Raw genomic sequence first — 14,396 nt, forward strand, 5'->3', positions numbered from 1 at the left:
GAACCAATGTTTAAAAAAAAAAAGCCAGGAAGGTGGCTTCTATGTCAACCACAGTGCTGGGCAAGTAGACAGGAGACTCACTGGCCAATCAGCCTAGGCCAATGAGACCCTGTCTCGAAAACAAGGTGAGGCCCGCCTGAAGAAGTGGTAGCTGAGGCTGTCCTCCGGCCTCCCCATGCACTACCACCCAATGTTCCCACCCACACAGACACAGACACACAGGTACACACACATACACCTACTGAAATGTCAGAGGTGTTTAAGGCCTCAGAAGTCACCAAATTTAAGTCAGGAAATAGAGAAATGAAGACAGTACAGCATGGGAGCAGCAGGTTGACAAGTGGGGCGGAAGCTCTCGAGTATTCAGGCTGTCCTTGGGGCCTAGTTTGTATCACGTAAGGCCAACCCCATACCAAATCTCTGGCTTGCAGGTAACTGGGAACCTGCAGGACCCAGTCACAAATGGTCAGCAGCAGAGCAGTGCCTGGAGCAAGTGCTGAGGAAAGATGCACAACCGTCTCCTCACTGGTACCTGCTGTGTCATGGGTGAGGGGGAAGTGAGCCAGTGAAAACTCTCCACACAGATCGCAGGGTCAAACCAGGAGCAGCAGTTTCAAAGGATGCCTGACCCTAGACCGTTTTAAAGGACAGCACTGAAATACTACACTCTACATAAGCCAAAACCCGCTTTTCATTTTTGAACATTTGTAAAATAGCTCCCAAGAGGCTGTTCTTACAGTTGTAGGTGTTTTTATTTGAAGTGTTTTCCACTGGGAACGGAGCAGGCAGGAGGGAACGGGAGGCTGTAGGTGACAGGAAGGTAGGACACCACACGGTCCTCAAGCATCCGAGTGGCATCAGTTCATAGCCTTGGGAGCCAGGCTGCCCTCCCAGAACGGCCTCGCATCCCAGACTTGGGGTATCTACAACATTGTGAAAAGTGCCATGACTGCCATTGTGGAACAATGGTGTGTGGGTAGGAAGGTAATCTTCCTTTGGAGGAACTCAAGAATTGGTGGACCTCGGAAGTAACCACGGAGTGGCTGACTGGATGTCCCCAGTGGCTGATGGGTGGTTTGCAGGCCTGCTATTTCTCCTCCAGCCATGGGTGCACACTGGTTCCCACCCCTCCTGCCGAACTCATGAGTTCTTCCCACCACTTCTGCTCCCTCATCAAGCCTTCCCCAATCCCTCAGATCCCGAATGCCACCAACAGGGCCTCTCTCTAACCTCATCAACGGCTTTTCATGGCTCTCATCTGGGAGAAAGCTAGAAACGGAGATGTGGAAACACCCGAGAGTCTGCCCCTCCTGAGCAGTACTATCCTCACTGCAGAGTTACGTCCAGGCCCTGCCGTCCAGGGTAATTTTCAAGTATCACAGTTGTTACCCAGCAAGAAATACGTTTCTCGGGGAGTGAAGTCAAGGTCCCTAAATTCATTTACCATCCAGTTTTATTTACTCACAAAACAAGTTTAAAATCCTGGGCAGCAGCTGTGAGCTCTGACTTTTCGTCCTGCCATGTTCTATGAAGCCATCCCTGTGGACCAGCATCCATTTCCTTCACATATACTAGCACTGGAACCCCCACAACAACCCTGTGAGGTAGGTTATCATCACCTTCTGCAATTCCATGTAACAGACAGGGAAACTGAGAAATAGTAAACACACAAGTCATGTGGGGGACTCAGGCTCAGCCTGGAGTCCGACTCAAAGACTCCTGGGGCTAGCTGGCCAGGGGCCCACTGGCTTCTTCCTATCTCCTCTGGTGATCTTCGTAAGCAGGAACACATGACTTATGAATGTAGGACTCCATCTGCTGAACGGAATGAACACTCCTGTAGACAGTTTTCTTTCTGTCCCATCTAAAAGCCCCAAGGCTGGAGGCTGTTTAGACACCTGCCTCGGCAGTGTCTCTTCTGACTTTCCCCAGCATGTAGATGTCCCTACACAGTAACACCAACATTCTCTCATGGCAAGAATGGGGCCCGCCTTCCCACCAGCTAGCACACAACAGATCTGCTTTAATGGCATTCCTCTTAGAGGCTTACTATAAAGGAACAAGAGGCATTTGTCCCGGGGAGCCCCAGCCAGCAGCATTCTGGGTAGAGGGCAGCAGGCAGTACACGGGGCTCTGAAGAATTCAGGAGTCCTGGAGTCCAGAACAGCCTGAGGGCCAGAGTCTGGAAGATGCAGCAGTGGGTGGCGGGGATGGTGGGAGAGGTTGTGGCAGCAACTCCAGCTGGCTCACTTGTCAGGATTGAGAGGTGGCGGCTCCAGCCAGTGCCAGGCAGAGCCTCAGGACCGGCTCCGGTCCTCGTGGTTACCGACAATCATCTTGCTATACAGTTTCTGCTGCTCCTCCTTGAATGTGTCCTTCACCTTTTCTCTCTTCAATCCACCATCCCTGAAAAGACAAAGGCTAATATAGCAGCAGAGAAGACGACTGGTCAGTTCTGCTGTATGACAGACGCGTTCTATGGTTCAAATCCAAGGAAGATCTGACAGGAAACATGGAGCAAGCTCCTGTTTACCTTGACTTGAACTACTGCAGACACTAGGGGTTAATTCAGACTCATGGACAAAAGCTCACACCCTGCCTCACGTCTGTTCTTGTAAAGACGTTTCAATGGGACACAGCCATGACTACTTGTTCCTGTATTCTCTCTGGTTGCTTTTATACTACAAATGGCACAGATAAGTGGTTGCCAGAGACCTATAAAACTGTACAGAAAAAGTGTGCCACCTCCTGTGCTAGGAGATAAGGCAAGATAATGTAGTAAAGGAAATGTCTACTTTTCAAAGACTAGTAGTATACAGACAACAGAGGAAATTCGGAAGTTTCCAAATGGAGTCAGGTCATCTCTACCTAGAGGTACAAACTGTCAGGAAGCCTGAACAGACTGGGCAAAGGTCCACAATTCCATGTTCCTGAGGACAACAGAGTGCTGGCATTATTGGCTGGAACTAGGGAAAAGGAGTCTGGCCATTCCTTCTCTAGGGCAAGTTTCATTCTGTGCCAGGGAGGAAGCCCTTTGCCTCAGAGGTGCTTATTTTCTGGAATCAGCTCTACTCACCATAGAAGGTCTACCAGTCCTCCTTGCCGGGCAATGGCAGACTTCACCCTGTTAGCAAACTGCACAGCATCTTCATCTTTCTGTAACGAAGAATGAATGAGAACACTGCCAGACTCTGAACCCCACAGCACACTTACACTGGAGGACTAGAGACACCTACCTCTCTGGTCATAGGCGGCAGGTACCAAACACTGCAGACAATGGCCCAACTGGTCATCATTCTAAGCAAGTACGTCACCATTCCATACTTGCTGCTATTCCAGAAGGCATCGCCAAACTGAGGGTCATACTGTAAAAGGAGAGGAGACTGGATATAAGGACTACAGAAGCAGCTCTGACCAGTGCTTGGTGAAGGGTCCACAGGGGCAGGGATCCAGGTTAGGAGTACTCCTAGCCCCAAGTAAATACTGCTAAAGTGGCTCTAAAGCCATGGAGTCTGACCTCCAGCCCTCCAGATTCAACTCAAGCCATCAGGGAGGTCTTTCCTGACCATCACACCCAAACAGCTCCTGCCTCAGATAGCCTCATCTTGCACTCACAAGGAACATGTAAGTTTCAGACAATCCAAAAACAGAATGCAGGATAACACACTATCACTCACTCATTTCCTAGGTTCAATAATTACCAACAGTCCACTGTGCTTGCTTCATGCATTCTTTCCTTTTATGAGGCCTATTTTAAACATCAAGGCACATACTTATGTACATAAAGTATATATAAACCTTCATACATACACTTGGAAAGCTTGCAACATACTATATTAAAACTTAAGTATTGCAAATACAATTTGCATATTTACAATTCTTTTTTTTTTTTCAAAAGATTTATTTATTTATTATGTATACAGAAGAGGGCGCCAGATCTCATTACAGATGGTTGTGAGCCATCATGTAGTTGCTGGGAATTGAACTCAGGACCTCTGGAAGCGCAGTCATTACACATGGTTGTGAGCCACCATGTGGTTGCTGGGAATTGAACTCAGGACCTCTGGAAGAACAGCCACTGTTCTTAACCTCTGAGCCATCTCTCCAGCCCACATATTTACAATTCTAACAAAGTGAATTTCTGTTTGGGCAGAAAATTTCTGCTAATTAAATCACCAGTATCCACTAGCAAATGGGTCCACATCCTTTACTCTCATGAGGTCTCAACAAGGCAAGTGTATTAGGTACTTGGGTTTATCAATGATTTTAGTGGAGCGAAAAGGCTGTTTTCAAGGTGTTTTGTGAGAAAAATGATTGCAGCTACTGAACTATTAGACCACAGTAGGAAAGTGCAGAGGGAAGGTATAGGAGAAGTAACAGGAAGAGCCGAGTCCTTGAGAAGGCTGCCTGAGCACAGAGCAAGAGCGGCTGCTACCAAATGTCTGAAGAGACAGATAAGGAGGCAGTGCACTGACTGCAGAATCACACCGCGACAGGTCAGTATGGAGAATGGATAAACAGAAGAACTTCAAGAGTTATCCCCCAGGACCAAGGTACCACCACTGTTGCCTTCCCTGGTAGAAGGATGCCTGTAGAGTACTGTCATGGAGATTTGTGTGTTGGAGGATGGGGTTTCAAGTGTCCAATCTTGTAGGCCTTCCCAGCCTAAGTTTATGATTTCAGAATAAAAACTGAACAACTATGTTGAGATTAAGTCCTAACAATAAAAATAGAAACTTAACACTTTAATGAATGCACCTTAAATACCACTAAGGGGAGCGAGAGGGGATGGCTCAGTGGTTAAGAACACTGGCCGCTCTTCCAGGGGACCCTGGTTCAATTCCCAGCACCTACATGTCAGCTCACAGCCATCTGTAACTCTGGTTCCAGGGGTTCTGATATTCTCTTCTGGTTTCCTTACGCACCAGGTACATAAGTTGTGTACAGATGCATGCCGACAAAACACTCACATACATAAACTTTAAAAATAGCAACAGCAGGGGCTGGAGAGATGGCTCAGTGGTTAAGAACTTCCAGAGGACCCAGGTTTGATTCCCAGCACCAACATGGCAGCTCACAACTGTCTATAATTCCAGTTCCAGGAGATCCTACACCCTCACACATACATACATGCAAGTAAAACCAATGCACATAAAATAAAGATAAATCATTTTGTAAAAAAATAGCAAGTGAATTTTTTAATATCAGTAAGAAACAAGGGAGAATGAAAATCTAAAACTAACCTATAGTATAAGATTACAAAGATAATGCAGCTAGCCAGACATACTGGAGTACACCTGTCATCCCAGCTACCTGGAAAACTGAGGTAAAAGGATGATTTTGAGCCTGGGAGCTTGAGACCAGCCTCAGTAACACAGGGAGAGCCTATTTCAAAACATAAAACAGACTCTTTTGTTATAAGCACATGAGTAGAAGTTGTAGTAGGAATAAGGGATCAACTTCTCTGTTGAGGACTGACTCTCTTTCCATGCCAGGCAGACACCACAGCAAAGCAAGGCAAGACAAAAGTTCAAAATAACAATTAACATTCTCAAAATCAGTGACTTGTGATTGTAGAAATATGATAAAAGCATTGTCACTGCTGAGGTTACCCAAGTTCAGATATCAATAGAACTTCAAAAAAAACCAAAAAAAAAAAAAAAAAAAAACTAGAAACTATCTGCAGAACTTAAGTTTGTGATATGTGAACAGGAAGAAAATTTACATGCATCTTATTTTACAGAGAAGTCCTAACTCTAGATTCCATGCTTCACAATGGATGAGAGCCATGCTGCACAGCAGAGGGTTACCAATGTGATTCCCTGACCAGTACTCTAAGGATCTATCACCCAGGGCCTTGATAAAATGACATTTAGAATTTGGCATGAGGAATACCAATCTTTTAACCATCCCCCAGGTGATGCTATAGGAGCTAACACAGTGAGGGGAAAAAGAAGGCTGGTAGCTCACCAAACACAGTTGATACAGTACCCCTACACACGATTATGCTAGACTGTAGGAGGACACTGGTGGTGTGATGGCTATTCTTGGTTGTTAATTTACACATCTGAAATTAACTAAAACCTAAGGGGCTGGGTACATCTGTGAGGGATTTTTTTTTTTCTTAACTGAACCACTTGAGGTGGGAAGATCCACTTTTAATCTGGATCTTTTTATGTGGGAAGATCTACCTTTAATCTGGGCCACACCTTCTAGTGGCAGCCTGTATCAAGGACCTGGAAGAATGAAGGTTGCTCTCTTTGCCTGCTTGCCATCACTTTTACTGTCAAGTCCATTCCTTCACTGACATTAAAGCCTACTTCTTCAGGATTCTGGCATATATTGAAGACCACCAAAGACATCAGCCTTGTGGACTGAACAACTACTAGATTCTTGGATGTTCTGCTGGAAGATAGCCACTGCTGGATTAGCTGGGCCACACACAGCCTGTAAGCTACTCTAATAAATCTCATATATATCTATGTAGTAGAATATTTTAAGGTGTGTTACTTTTGTTTATGTTGCATTTGTTTAACTCTGTAAAGCTGTGTTACTGTGCCTGTCTAAAACACCTGATGGTCTAATAAAGAACTGGCCAATAGCAAGGCAGGAGAAAGGACAGGCAGGGCTGGCAGGCAGAGAGTATATATAGGAGAAATCTGGGAAGAGAGATTGGAGAGCTAGGAGCCAGAGAAAGAGGACTCGAGGGGCCAGCCACCCAGCTACACATCGAGCCACGGAGTAAGACTTATAGAAGTCAGAGAACCGGAAAAGCCTAGAGGCAAAAGGTAGATGGGATAAGTTAACATAAGGAAAGCTGGTGAGAAACTAGGCCAAGCTAAGGCTGGGGCATTCATAAGTAATAATAAGCCTCTGTGTGTGATTTATTTGGGAGCTGGGTGGCAGGTCCCCAAAAAAGAACAAAAACCTCCAATGTGCATGCATGCGTGCGTGTGTGTATACATATATGTATATATATACACATATATGAATATATATACACATATATGAATATATATACACATATATGTATGTATGTGTGTGTGTGTGTGTGTATATATATATATATATTCATTCAATTGGTTCTGTTCCTCTAGAAAACCCTAATACAGGTGGGATGTAGACTCCACTCTATACTTTCATAGCAGACCCTGCTAAGGACTATTCCTTGGCATGTCATCCACCACCTATGGCTAGGCCAACCAGGCCTGTCCATCAGCGAGCCTGCAGCCAATATTCAGTTATTAGCAGGCCTGGTGTTCTGCTTAGCTAATAGAAGGTGCTGTCTACCTATCCAGGATTTGTGCTGGCAAGCTGAAAATCAAGTGGGATACATTTCTACAACACTCTGCAAACAGACACTGAAAAGGCAGGGGCTAAACTGAGTTGTTCACAACTTCTGACCCTGCTCTAAAATGTCAGCCTAAGTACGTTGACATTACTGAAAACAAACTATTTGGGGAGTAATACCATGAGGTCTAGATTCTTTTAGAAATAATACAGATCTGCACTAGGTTATAAGGGGGATGACGGGATTGAGGAATACAGGGAAGCTGACCGGTTGAACCATCCCATGTTTCCAGGGAGTCTAAGGGGTTGGTTAGAAGGACAAGTTCCTTCCTGAAGGGTAGAAACAAGAGTGGAGATGCTCCCAGGATCCATTCCATCATCACTGGAATGAGGACACTGAAATGCAACGCAGTGGGGTGCTTAGCTGCACGTAGTCTAATGAGGATCCATCCATTCTCTCCTCTCTACCCACTGCACAAGTCCAGCTTACAACCCCTCCACTGCTCCTGGAAGTTACCTGTGCAGAGTGCCTTAGACTTCAACAAAGTAGCGAGGACGCAACTACAGAGCTTATGCAGTTTCTGTTTACAGAACCTGGTAGCTGTTCTTCTCCCACATCCCACATCCCTATGCATCCCACCAGCATCCTCTTCTACTGCTCTGCCCACATGGCCTGGCAGTACTGTGGAGAAAGAGGAGCAGCCCCAACTAGTTCACCAATTCCCACCTCCCTCCTGTGCATTCGAGCTGGCTCAGAGGTCATATACCTTGATAGCAACAGGGTAAACAGTGGCTCCAATTTCAAAGCTTCCCTTTTTGAACATCATCACGGATGTGTTATTGATGCAGGTTCCTAAAACACAGGCAAGAGGAAACCCTTCCTTTCTGGACTTCTACCCAGTGTTTCTTTAGCACTAAAAATAATCCTCCAACAGCATAAACCAACCATCACCCAAATGATGAATGCACACTAAGGGACTGGATAAATGCAATCTTTATTCCTTTTCTCCTCTCTCAGGCCACTGTCCCAGACTTAGGTATAGAGCAGGGATGCCAAGCAGACTGAGGGAGTACTCTACGAGAGGCTGGAAAGCCACCTGTCAGCAGTATCACAGAAAGGATCCTGCACCAGTGGGGTACACACTATCAAACTTGACCAAACTTATGAATGGACCCAAGTTGTCAGTCTCCCATGCTAAAAGCCCCCAGTACTACCCAGGGCTCAGGGCCTGGTCTCCCTCTCCAGAGGTCCCCAGGGCTCAGGGCCTGGTCTCCCTCCCCAGAGGTCCCCGGGGCTCAGGGCCTGGTCTCCCTCCCCAGAGGTCCCCGAGGCTCAGGGCCTGGTCTCCCTCTCCAGAGGTCCCCGAGGCTCAGGGCCTGGTCTCCCTCCCCAGAGGTCCCCAGGGCTCAGGACCCGGTCTATCTCCCCAGAGGTCCCCGAGGCTCAGGGCCTGGTCTCTCTCCCCAGAGGTCCCCGAGGCTCAGGGTCTCGTCTCCCTCCCCAGAGGTCCCCAGGGCTCAGGGCCTGGTCTCCCACTCCCATCACTTTGTACCTTCTGGGAAGATGAGGATGGGCAGCTTACTTTTATCTTGTACGTGCTCAGTCAGTCTTTAGGATACAGAAAAAAATGGAGGAGTCAATGACCTTATAGGTTGCAAATAGCAATGAAAGTTTTTTGGCTTGCAGTCTGTATATCTCAGTAATGGACCATTTGCCCAGCATATACAATGCTCTACCCAGCACCACCCAAAACAAACAAGAAATAGTAGTTCCTAAGTTGTTTATTGGGAAGGATATAATGAAAACATAAATAACTTGGTAAATAATACTGGGTTTATTTATATCCTTTTTAGATGTCCTAAAACTTTATTACAACTGTATAGGCTCATTATAAAGGGATAACTACCCTGAAAATATTTTCTGTTTACTTCCTAACTAGACCAATAGAATATCATTTTGCCCATTTACCTCTTAGCCACCAGGTGGCGATCTTTAACTTCAGAACGCTCAAACCAGACATGTGGGCAGGCTTTCACCATGGCTCTCTGAATTACACCCATAAGGCCCCCGTGCACCTGCCCCACCTAATCTCAGACAGAGAGGAATAATTAGTGAATACATCCTTACACAAATCCCAACCCCACAAAATACACATCCCAGCCTCTCCTTGTTAATATTTCATAATTTTAAGTTTCTCACTATCAAGAAACCACTATTTAGGCTCTTCTGATTCTGAAGTCCCCTTTAGGCATCAGTGCCAGAGGCTATTCCAGTTAAACACATAAAGAAGAGTAACTTTAAAAATGGCCCTCTCAGGTATTCTCAATGCCTCTCACCTCGCTTTCTCAAGACTCCCTTTTCTTGTAATCTCCTCAGACTAAGGACATAAGACACAATCCCCAGCCATACTCTCAATCACTCTACTCAGAACAGCTTCTATCCAGGCCTAGGGTGACCCTCTTAAGTTGGGACCTACACACAAAAACATGTTCACATGTGTGAACCCTTAATCAAGGAAGTTTCCTATGGAGGGCCTAGAGATCTCCTAGTCCTGATCAGAAAACCATAAAAAGAGGCTTCATACCATGGCATAGTAGCCATCGCTGGCCAAGATAATCACATCAATGGGAGATGTATGATTAGCCACACAGATGCCACCATTTCTTGGTCTGTTTTTCCTGGGTATAAAATATATGCAGAGCAATAAAAATGGCACGAATCAACTCGTCTGGAACACACCTCACAAGCATCACTAGCTCTAGACAAATGTTACGATAAAGTTCCCTCACCTGTTGTGGTAAGTAATGATGGCTGTCAGGGCTCGCACACAGATGCGGTAGCACATTAAATGGACATGTTTACTCAAAAACTCCTTAAACCTGCAACAACAGGACAGCTGAGGTGTTTGTGTATGAAGACAGGACAAGTTGCTAGCTCCAACTATTTAACAGTGCACAAAGTACTTGTAGAAATATTAGCACACATGGTAAAACCTGCAAATGTGTTATTTAACATTTTTATAGCCACACGCAATTGAAGAAATGCAATGAGACTTGATGACATTCACCTGTTAGTGGTTGACAATCTGTAGGCCAAGAATTCCCAGCATAGACAAGCCAAGGTTTCTTAGATTCCTGTCCCCCAACTCACCACCCATAGCAGGTACAACCTCTTTACCAGCCCCAGCTCAATCAGTACCTATGGGCCCCCAGAACTTCCCTAAGGGAGTAAAGTTTCCTTAAGAAAGAAGGGTGGTGGGGAGAAAGAAAAATCTACTTACACTCTAAGTTATTTGTCAACTTATGGAGCTAGCAGAACCATGCAATTAAACATCTAAAGATTCAAGGTACAGCAGCAACAGAGAATTTGCCCTGCATATAGGGTCCTGGTTTTGATCCCCAGCAAAACCAAACAACATGCTATAAAAATCTGTGAATACCTGAGCCTCCTTTGTGGTATCTACCTTTTTTTACTCTAAAGTGGGAAGGTGGTGAGGGCTGGATTGCAGGAAGGAAGTACACACAGCTACTATCTCCTATCAGTTACAAAACAAAAGCCATTTACTAAGATACCACTGTCATTGTGGGTTATTTGAACCACCTAAGACTCAAGGACTGTGTTGATCCAAAGCTGTGGTTGCCTCCACTGTCAGTCACCATGCTCAGAGCAAGCTGCTGACACATGAGTTCACCCCACTCACCTCCCATTTGGCAGGTATCCAACCATGGTAGTACCCACTACCAAGAGGCTAATCCCTGTGAATGCCAGAGCAATCCTGTAAGAAGGAAAATATAGTAAACCAAACAGTTATTTAGTGACTGTGTGAAGACAAAGGCAGGAATCATGAAAACCACACGTAAGAACTGACAAGAGCTTCCTCTGAAAATGTGAGAAACCATTTGTATTGAGGAATGACTGCAATTCCAAATAGACAGTAAACTCTCTCTTCAGCATTAGGCAGTTGCTACACCCAACACCTGTCTGATCTTGCTTAAGCTGAACAAACACCCTGGCAGAAGTAAAATCTCTGTCAAAAAGGAGGTCGAGTTGGGAGGTTCCAGCATCTGGCGAGACAAACAGAAGGGCACAGAGAAACAGAGATCAACCCTGCTTCTGGAGCAGGGAGGCAAGTTTCAGGAAAGGCTATGCCTAGGAAAGAGAGGCCAGGAAGTATATGATGTTCTCTGCCCTGTGTTCAGTCCCCCCAACAAGCAAACAGTCGTAAGAAATCCTACTATTAGCTGGGTGTGGTGCTTGGCACACACCTTTAATCCCAGTACTCAGGAGGCAGAGGCAGGTAGATCTCTGTGAGTTCCAGGCCAGCTCAAAAAAAAAAAAGTACACACACGAAAAAGAAAGAAAGAGAGAAATCTATTTCTGTCTGATATGTAAAGAATTGAGGGCTTAAAGGGATAGTCCCCACTGTGCCCTTCCACAGAGTAAAACGGACTAGCCCTGAAAAAAATACTACCCTGCTTTATAAACGGGAAGCAAGGCAAAGTGAGGTGGGGAAGCCATGCACAGGCAGAGCAGTCACACTGGCCTCAAGGCCCAGCCTCACCTGAGTGGCAGAAGGAAGCAATACCGAATCAGCACTCCTAACCCCCAGAGGATGGTAAGCCGTAGGCTTATATATTGGAAATTGTAATTGGTTCGGCTCAGCAAGTTCCAGGACTCCAACTCCTCTGCGGAAAATCTCTTTGTCACTTCGTCATCCATAATAGTCTCCATTCCTTTTCGGCAAAAGTAGAAAATGTCAGAGAGCTCAAACTCTGGTGTCTTATCCAGAGCCTTGTTACTACCACTTCGACGAATTTCTTTGATTTCTTCTTCCAGAGAAGTGGGATCTTTTGCAATGATTCCTGAAAAAAACAAAACAAAACAAAACAATATCCCTTGTCAAGTGGCATGCTACAAGGAACATGTGTTTGAAAGGATACATGTGCCGTGGTTTGGATGTGGGCTGGATATGCTCTCCAAAGTTTCATGAGCAGAAAGAGGTAGCTCTCAATACAACAGTACTGAGAAGTGTGGGGGCTTTAAGGGGTTGGGTCTACCACGCTCCGATACGTATCTTCCACACTCGTGTGTGTACTTATTTATTTAAACTAAGTGAGTCACTTACACACAAAAAAGGGCATAAAAATAGGCGGGAAAAAGAAGGGTTTCTGCAGAAGAAAGTAAGAAAGTAAGGGGAATGGGGGGTGAAAAGAATTAAAATTTATACTTGTATAAAACTATCAAAGAATGAAAATCAACAGGTGTAGTAGTAAATGCCTTTAATCCTAACACTCAGGAGGCATAGGCAATCAAATCTCTGTGAGTTTGAGGCCAGCCGGGATAGATAGACCCCTGTCCTTAAACAAACAAACCTGGAATGGAAGAGATTAGCTCATGGGATTAGGTCATGGCACTGCTGTCCCTGAACAGAGCAGCACTATACTTGCTCTGGGTGGGTGGGTTCTGCAGGGGTGTATTCATTCCCATATCAGGTTGGGGTTTTGGTGGATTTTTGATTGCTTGTTTGCTTGTTTTTTTTTGTTTGTTTGCTTGCTTGCTTGGTTTTTTTTATTTGTTTGCTTGCTTGTTTCTGAGACAATGGCTGGCCTTGAGCTCACTAAGCAGCTAAGGATGCCTTTGAATGCCTGATTCTCCTACTTCCATCTCTCAACTGTTGAGACAAAAGGCATATGTCATTATGTCCAGCTCTTTAGATGAGTTTGTTTTTAAAAAGTAAGCCAGACGCCTCCCTACTCTCTTGGGTCATTCCTTGCCACTGGAACCAATTCTTCCCTCCCTCCTATCCTCTCAAACACTCCTGCCATGTGGTTCCATCTGCCATACTGCAATGTGACCCAGGGGACCTCACCAGTGGCATTCTACCTCTACCCACCCAGGTTTTCTTTTCTGTCTCTCTGTGTGAGAGACTGATAGAGAGGGAGAGACTGAGAGATTGACTGTGTGTGTGTGTGTGTGTGTGTGTGTGTGTGTGTGTGTGTGTGTGTTGCATAAGCATACAGGTCAGAGGTCAATGTGAGGTATCTTCCCCTACTACTCTCCATCACACACTTTTTTACTAGGGTCACACTGAACCTGAAGCTCTCGGGCTGCTAGACAGGCTAGCCACTGAGCTCTGGAGATCGGCCTGTCTCTGGCCCCCAGCACTGGAATTTTACAGGGCTACGTCACTGAACCTACGTTTTACGTGGATCTAGGGCTCCAACCTGTGTAAATGCACAGCAAGCATTTCACTCACTAAGCCTCTGCCCAGCCCCGCCTGAGTTTTGTACCTACCAGAAGGTCAAACTTTTTCTTCTACAAAGTACCCTCGGGTATTTTGTTACAGGCAAAAGCAAGCAGACTAAGGCTCTACAAAGAGTCTGGGTATTATTTCAGAGGCTCTGTAAGACTAGGGCACCCAATCCTACCGTTGGTGTAGGGCTTGTAAAGCTGGTGGTTCTTCTCCTTGGCTCCTCTCTCCATTCTCAAGGTAGCCCACTGAGGAGGAAAATGGTAAAATGACAGCAACAGTGGTCATTTTCTCATCAGTTATCATCCTACTTCTTTAGCCTGCGAGGCTAGTTGCCCGCTCAGCTCTAGTTTTCTGACGTGATAGCAGTCAAGCAGCACACCTTCCAAAGGAGTCATCCTGTCCACAGGGCTACGACTTAGTGACCAGGAACACACACTAAGTTCCCAGCTGTAAAGCACTAAAAAGTCAAGAAGCCATGACAAGATGTTCAGGGTGCTTTTCTCATTGCCTGAATCTGTCTCCAGGCACATAGGAACTGGCTAGTAAAACTTGTCTCCTTTAACTACTGCCTACCCCTGCAAGAATACCCATCACCACAGCATTTATTTATTTGAGGGGGGGGGGGGCGCAGGAGAACATGTGGAGGTCAGAGGACAACTTGTGGGGCGATGGTTCCACCATGGGGATTCTGGGGATCAAATGAACAAAACTATCTGTGCATGCCCTGATGAAGAACATAGAAGCAGATGTGATTGGTGATACGCCAAAGGAACAAAGAGTCTGAGAGATGAAATCTAAAAGGCCCTGACTCATCACCAGGCTGTTCGTTCTTTTACTTCAGGGTTCTTCCTC

General features: G+C 45.7%; 1 protein-coding gene across 1 annotated transcript in view; it reads right to left on the reverse strand.

Moving 5' to 3' along the window:
* Positions 1-1,435: 1,435 nt before the first annotated feature.
* Positions 1,436-14,396, reverse strand: part of Gpat4 (glycerol-3-phosphate acyltransferase 4) — a 37,640-nt gene continuing 24,679 nt past the window's right edge. The window contains exons 3-13 of the mRNA XM_059244877.1: positions 13,720-13,789; positions 11,853-12,153; positions 10,992-11,066; positions 10,081-10,170; positions 9,876-9,969; positions 9,260-9,375; positions 8,844-8,899; positions 8,058-8,143; positions 3,237-3,365; positions 3,077-3,156; positions 1,436-2,406 (exon numbers count right to left, since the gene is read on the reverse strand). Coding sequence (XP_059100860.1) covers positions 2,298-2,406; positions 3,077-3,156; positions 3,237-3,365; positions 8,058-8,143; positions 8,844-8,899; positions 9,260-9,375; positions 9,876-9,969; positions 10,081-10,170; positions 10,992-11,066; positions 11,853-12,153; positions 13,720-13,789 — 1,206 coding nt within the window. The 3' untranslated portion in view covers positions 1,436-2,297. The remainder of the gene's footprint in view (positions 2,407-3,076; positions 3,157-3,236; positions 3,366-8,057; positions 8,144-8,843; positions 8,900-9,259; positions 9,376-9,875; positions 9,970-10,080; positions 10,171-10,991; positions 11,067-11,852; positions 12,154-13,719; positions 13,790-14,396) is intronic.

The sequence above is a fragment of the Peromyscus eremicus genome, chromosome 17 (genome assembly GCF_949786415.1).
Source record: "Peromyscus eremicus chromosome 17, PerEre_H2_v1, whole genome shotgun sequence".
NCBI classification, from domain to species: Eukaryota; Metazoa; Chordata; class Mammalia; order Rodentia; family Cricetidae; genus Peromyscus; species Peromyscus eremicus.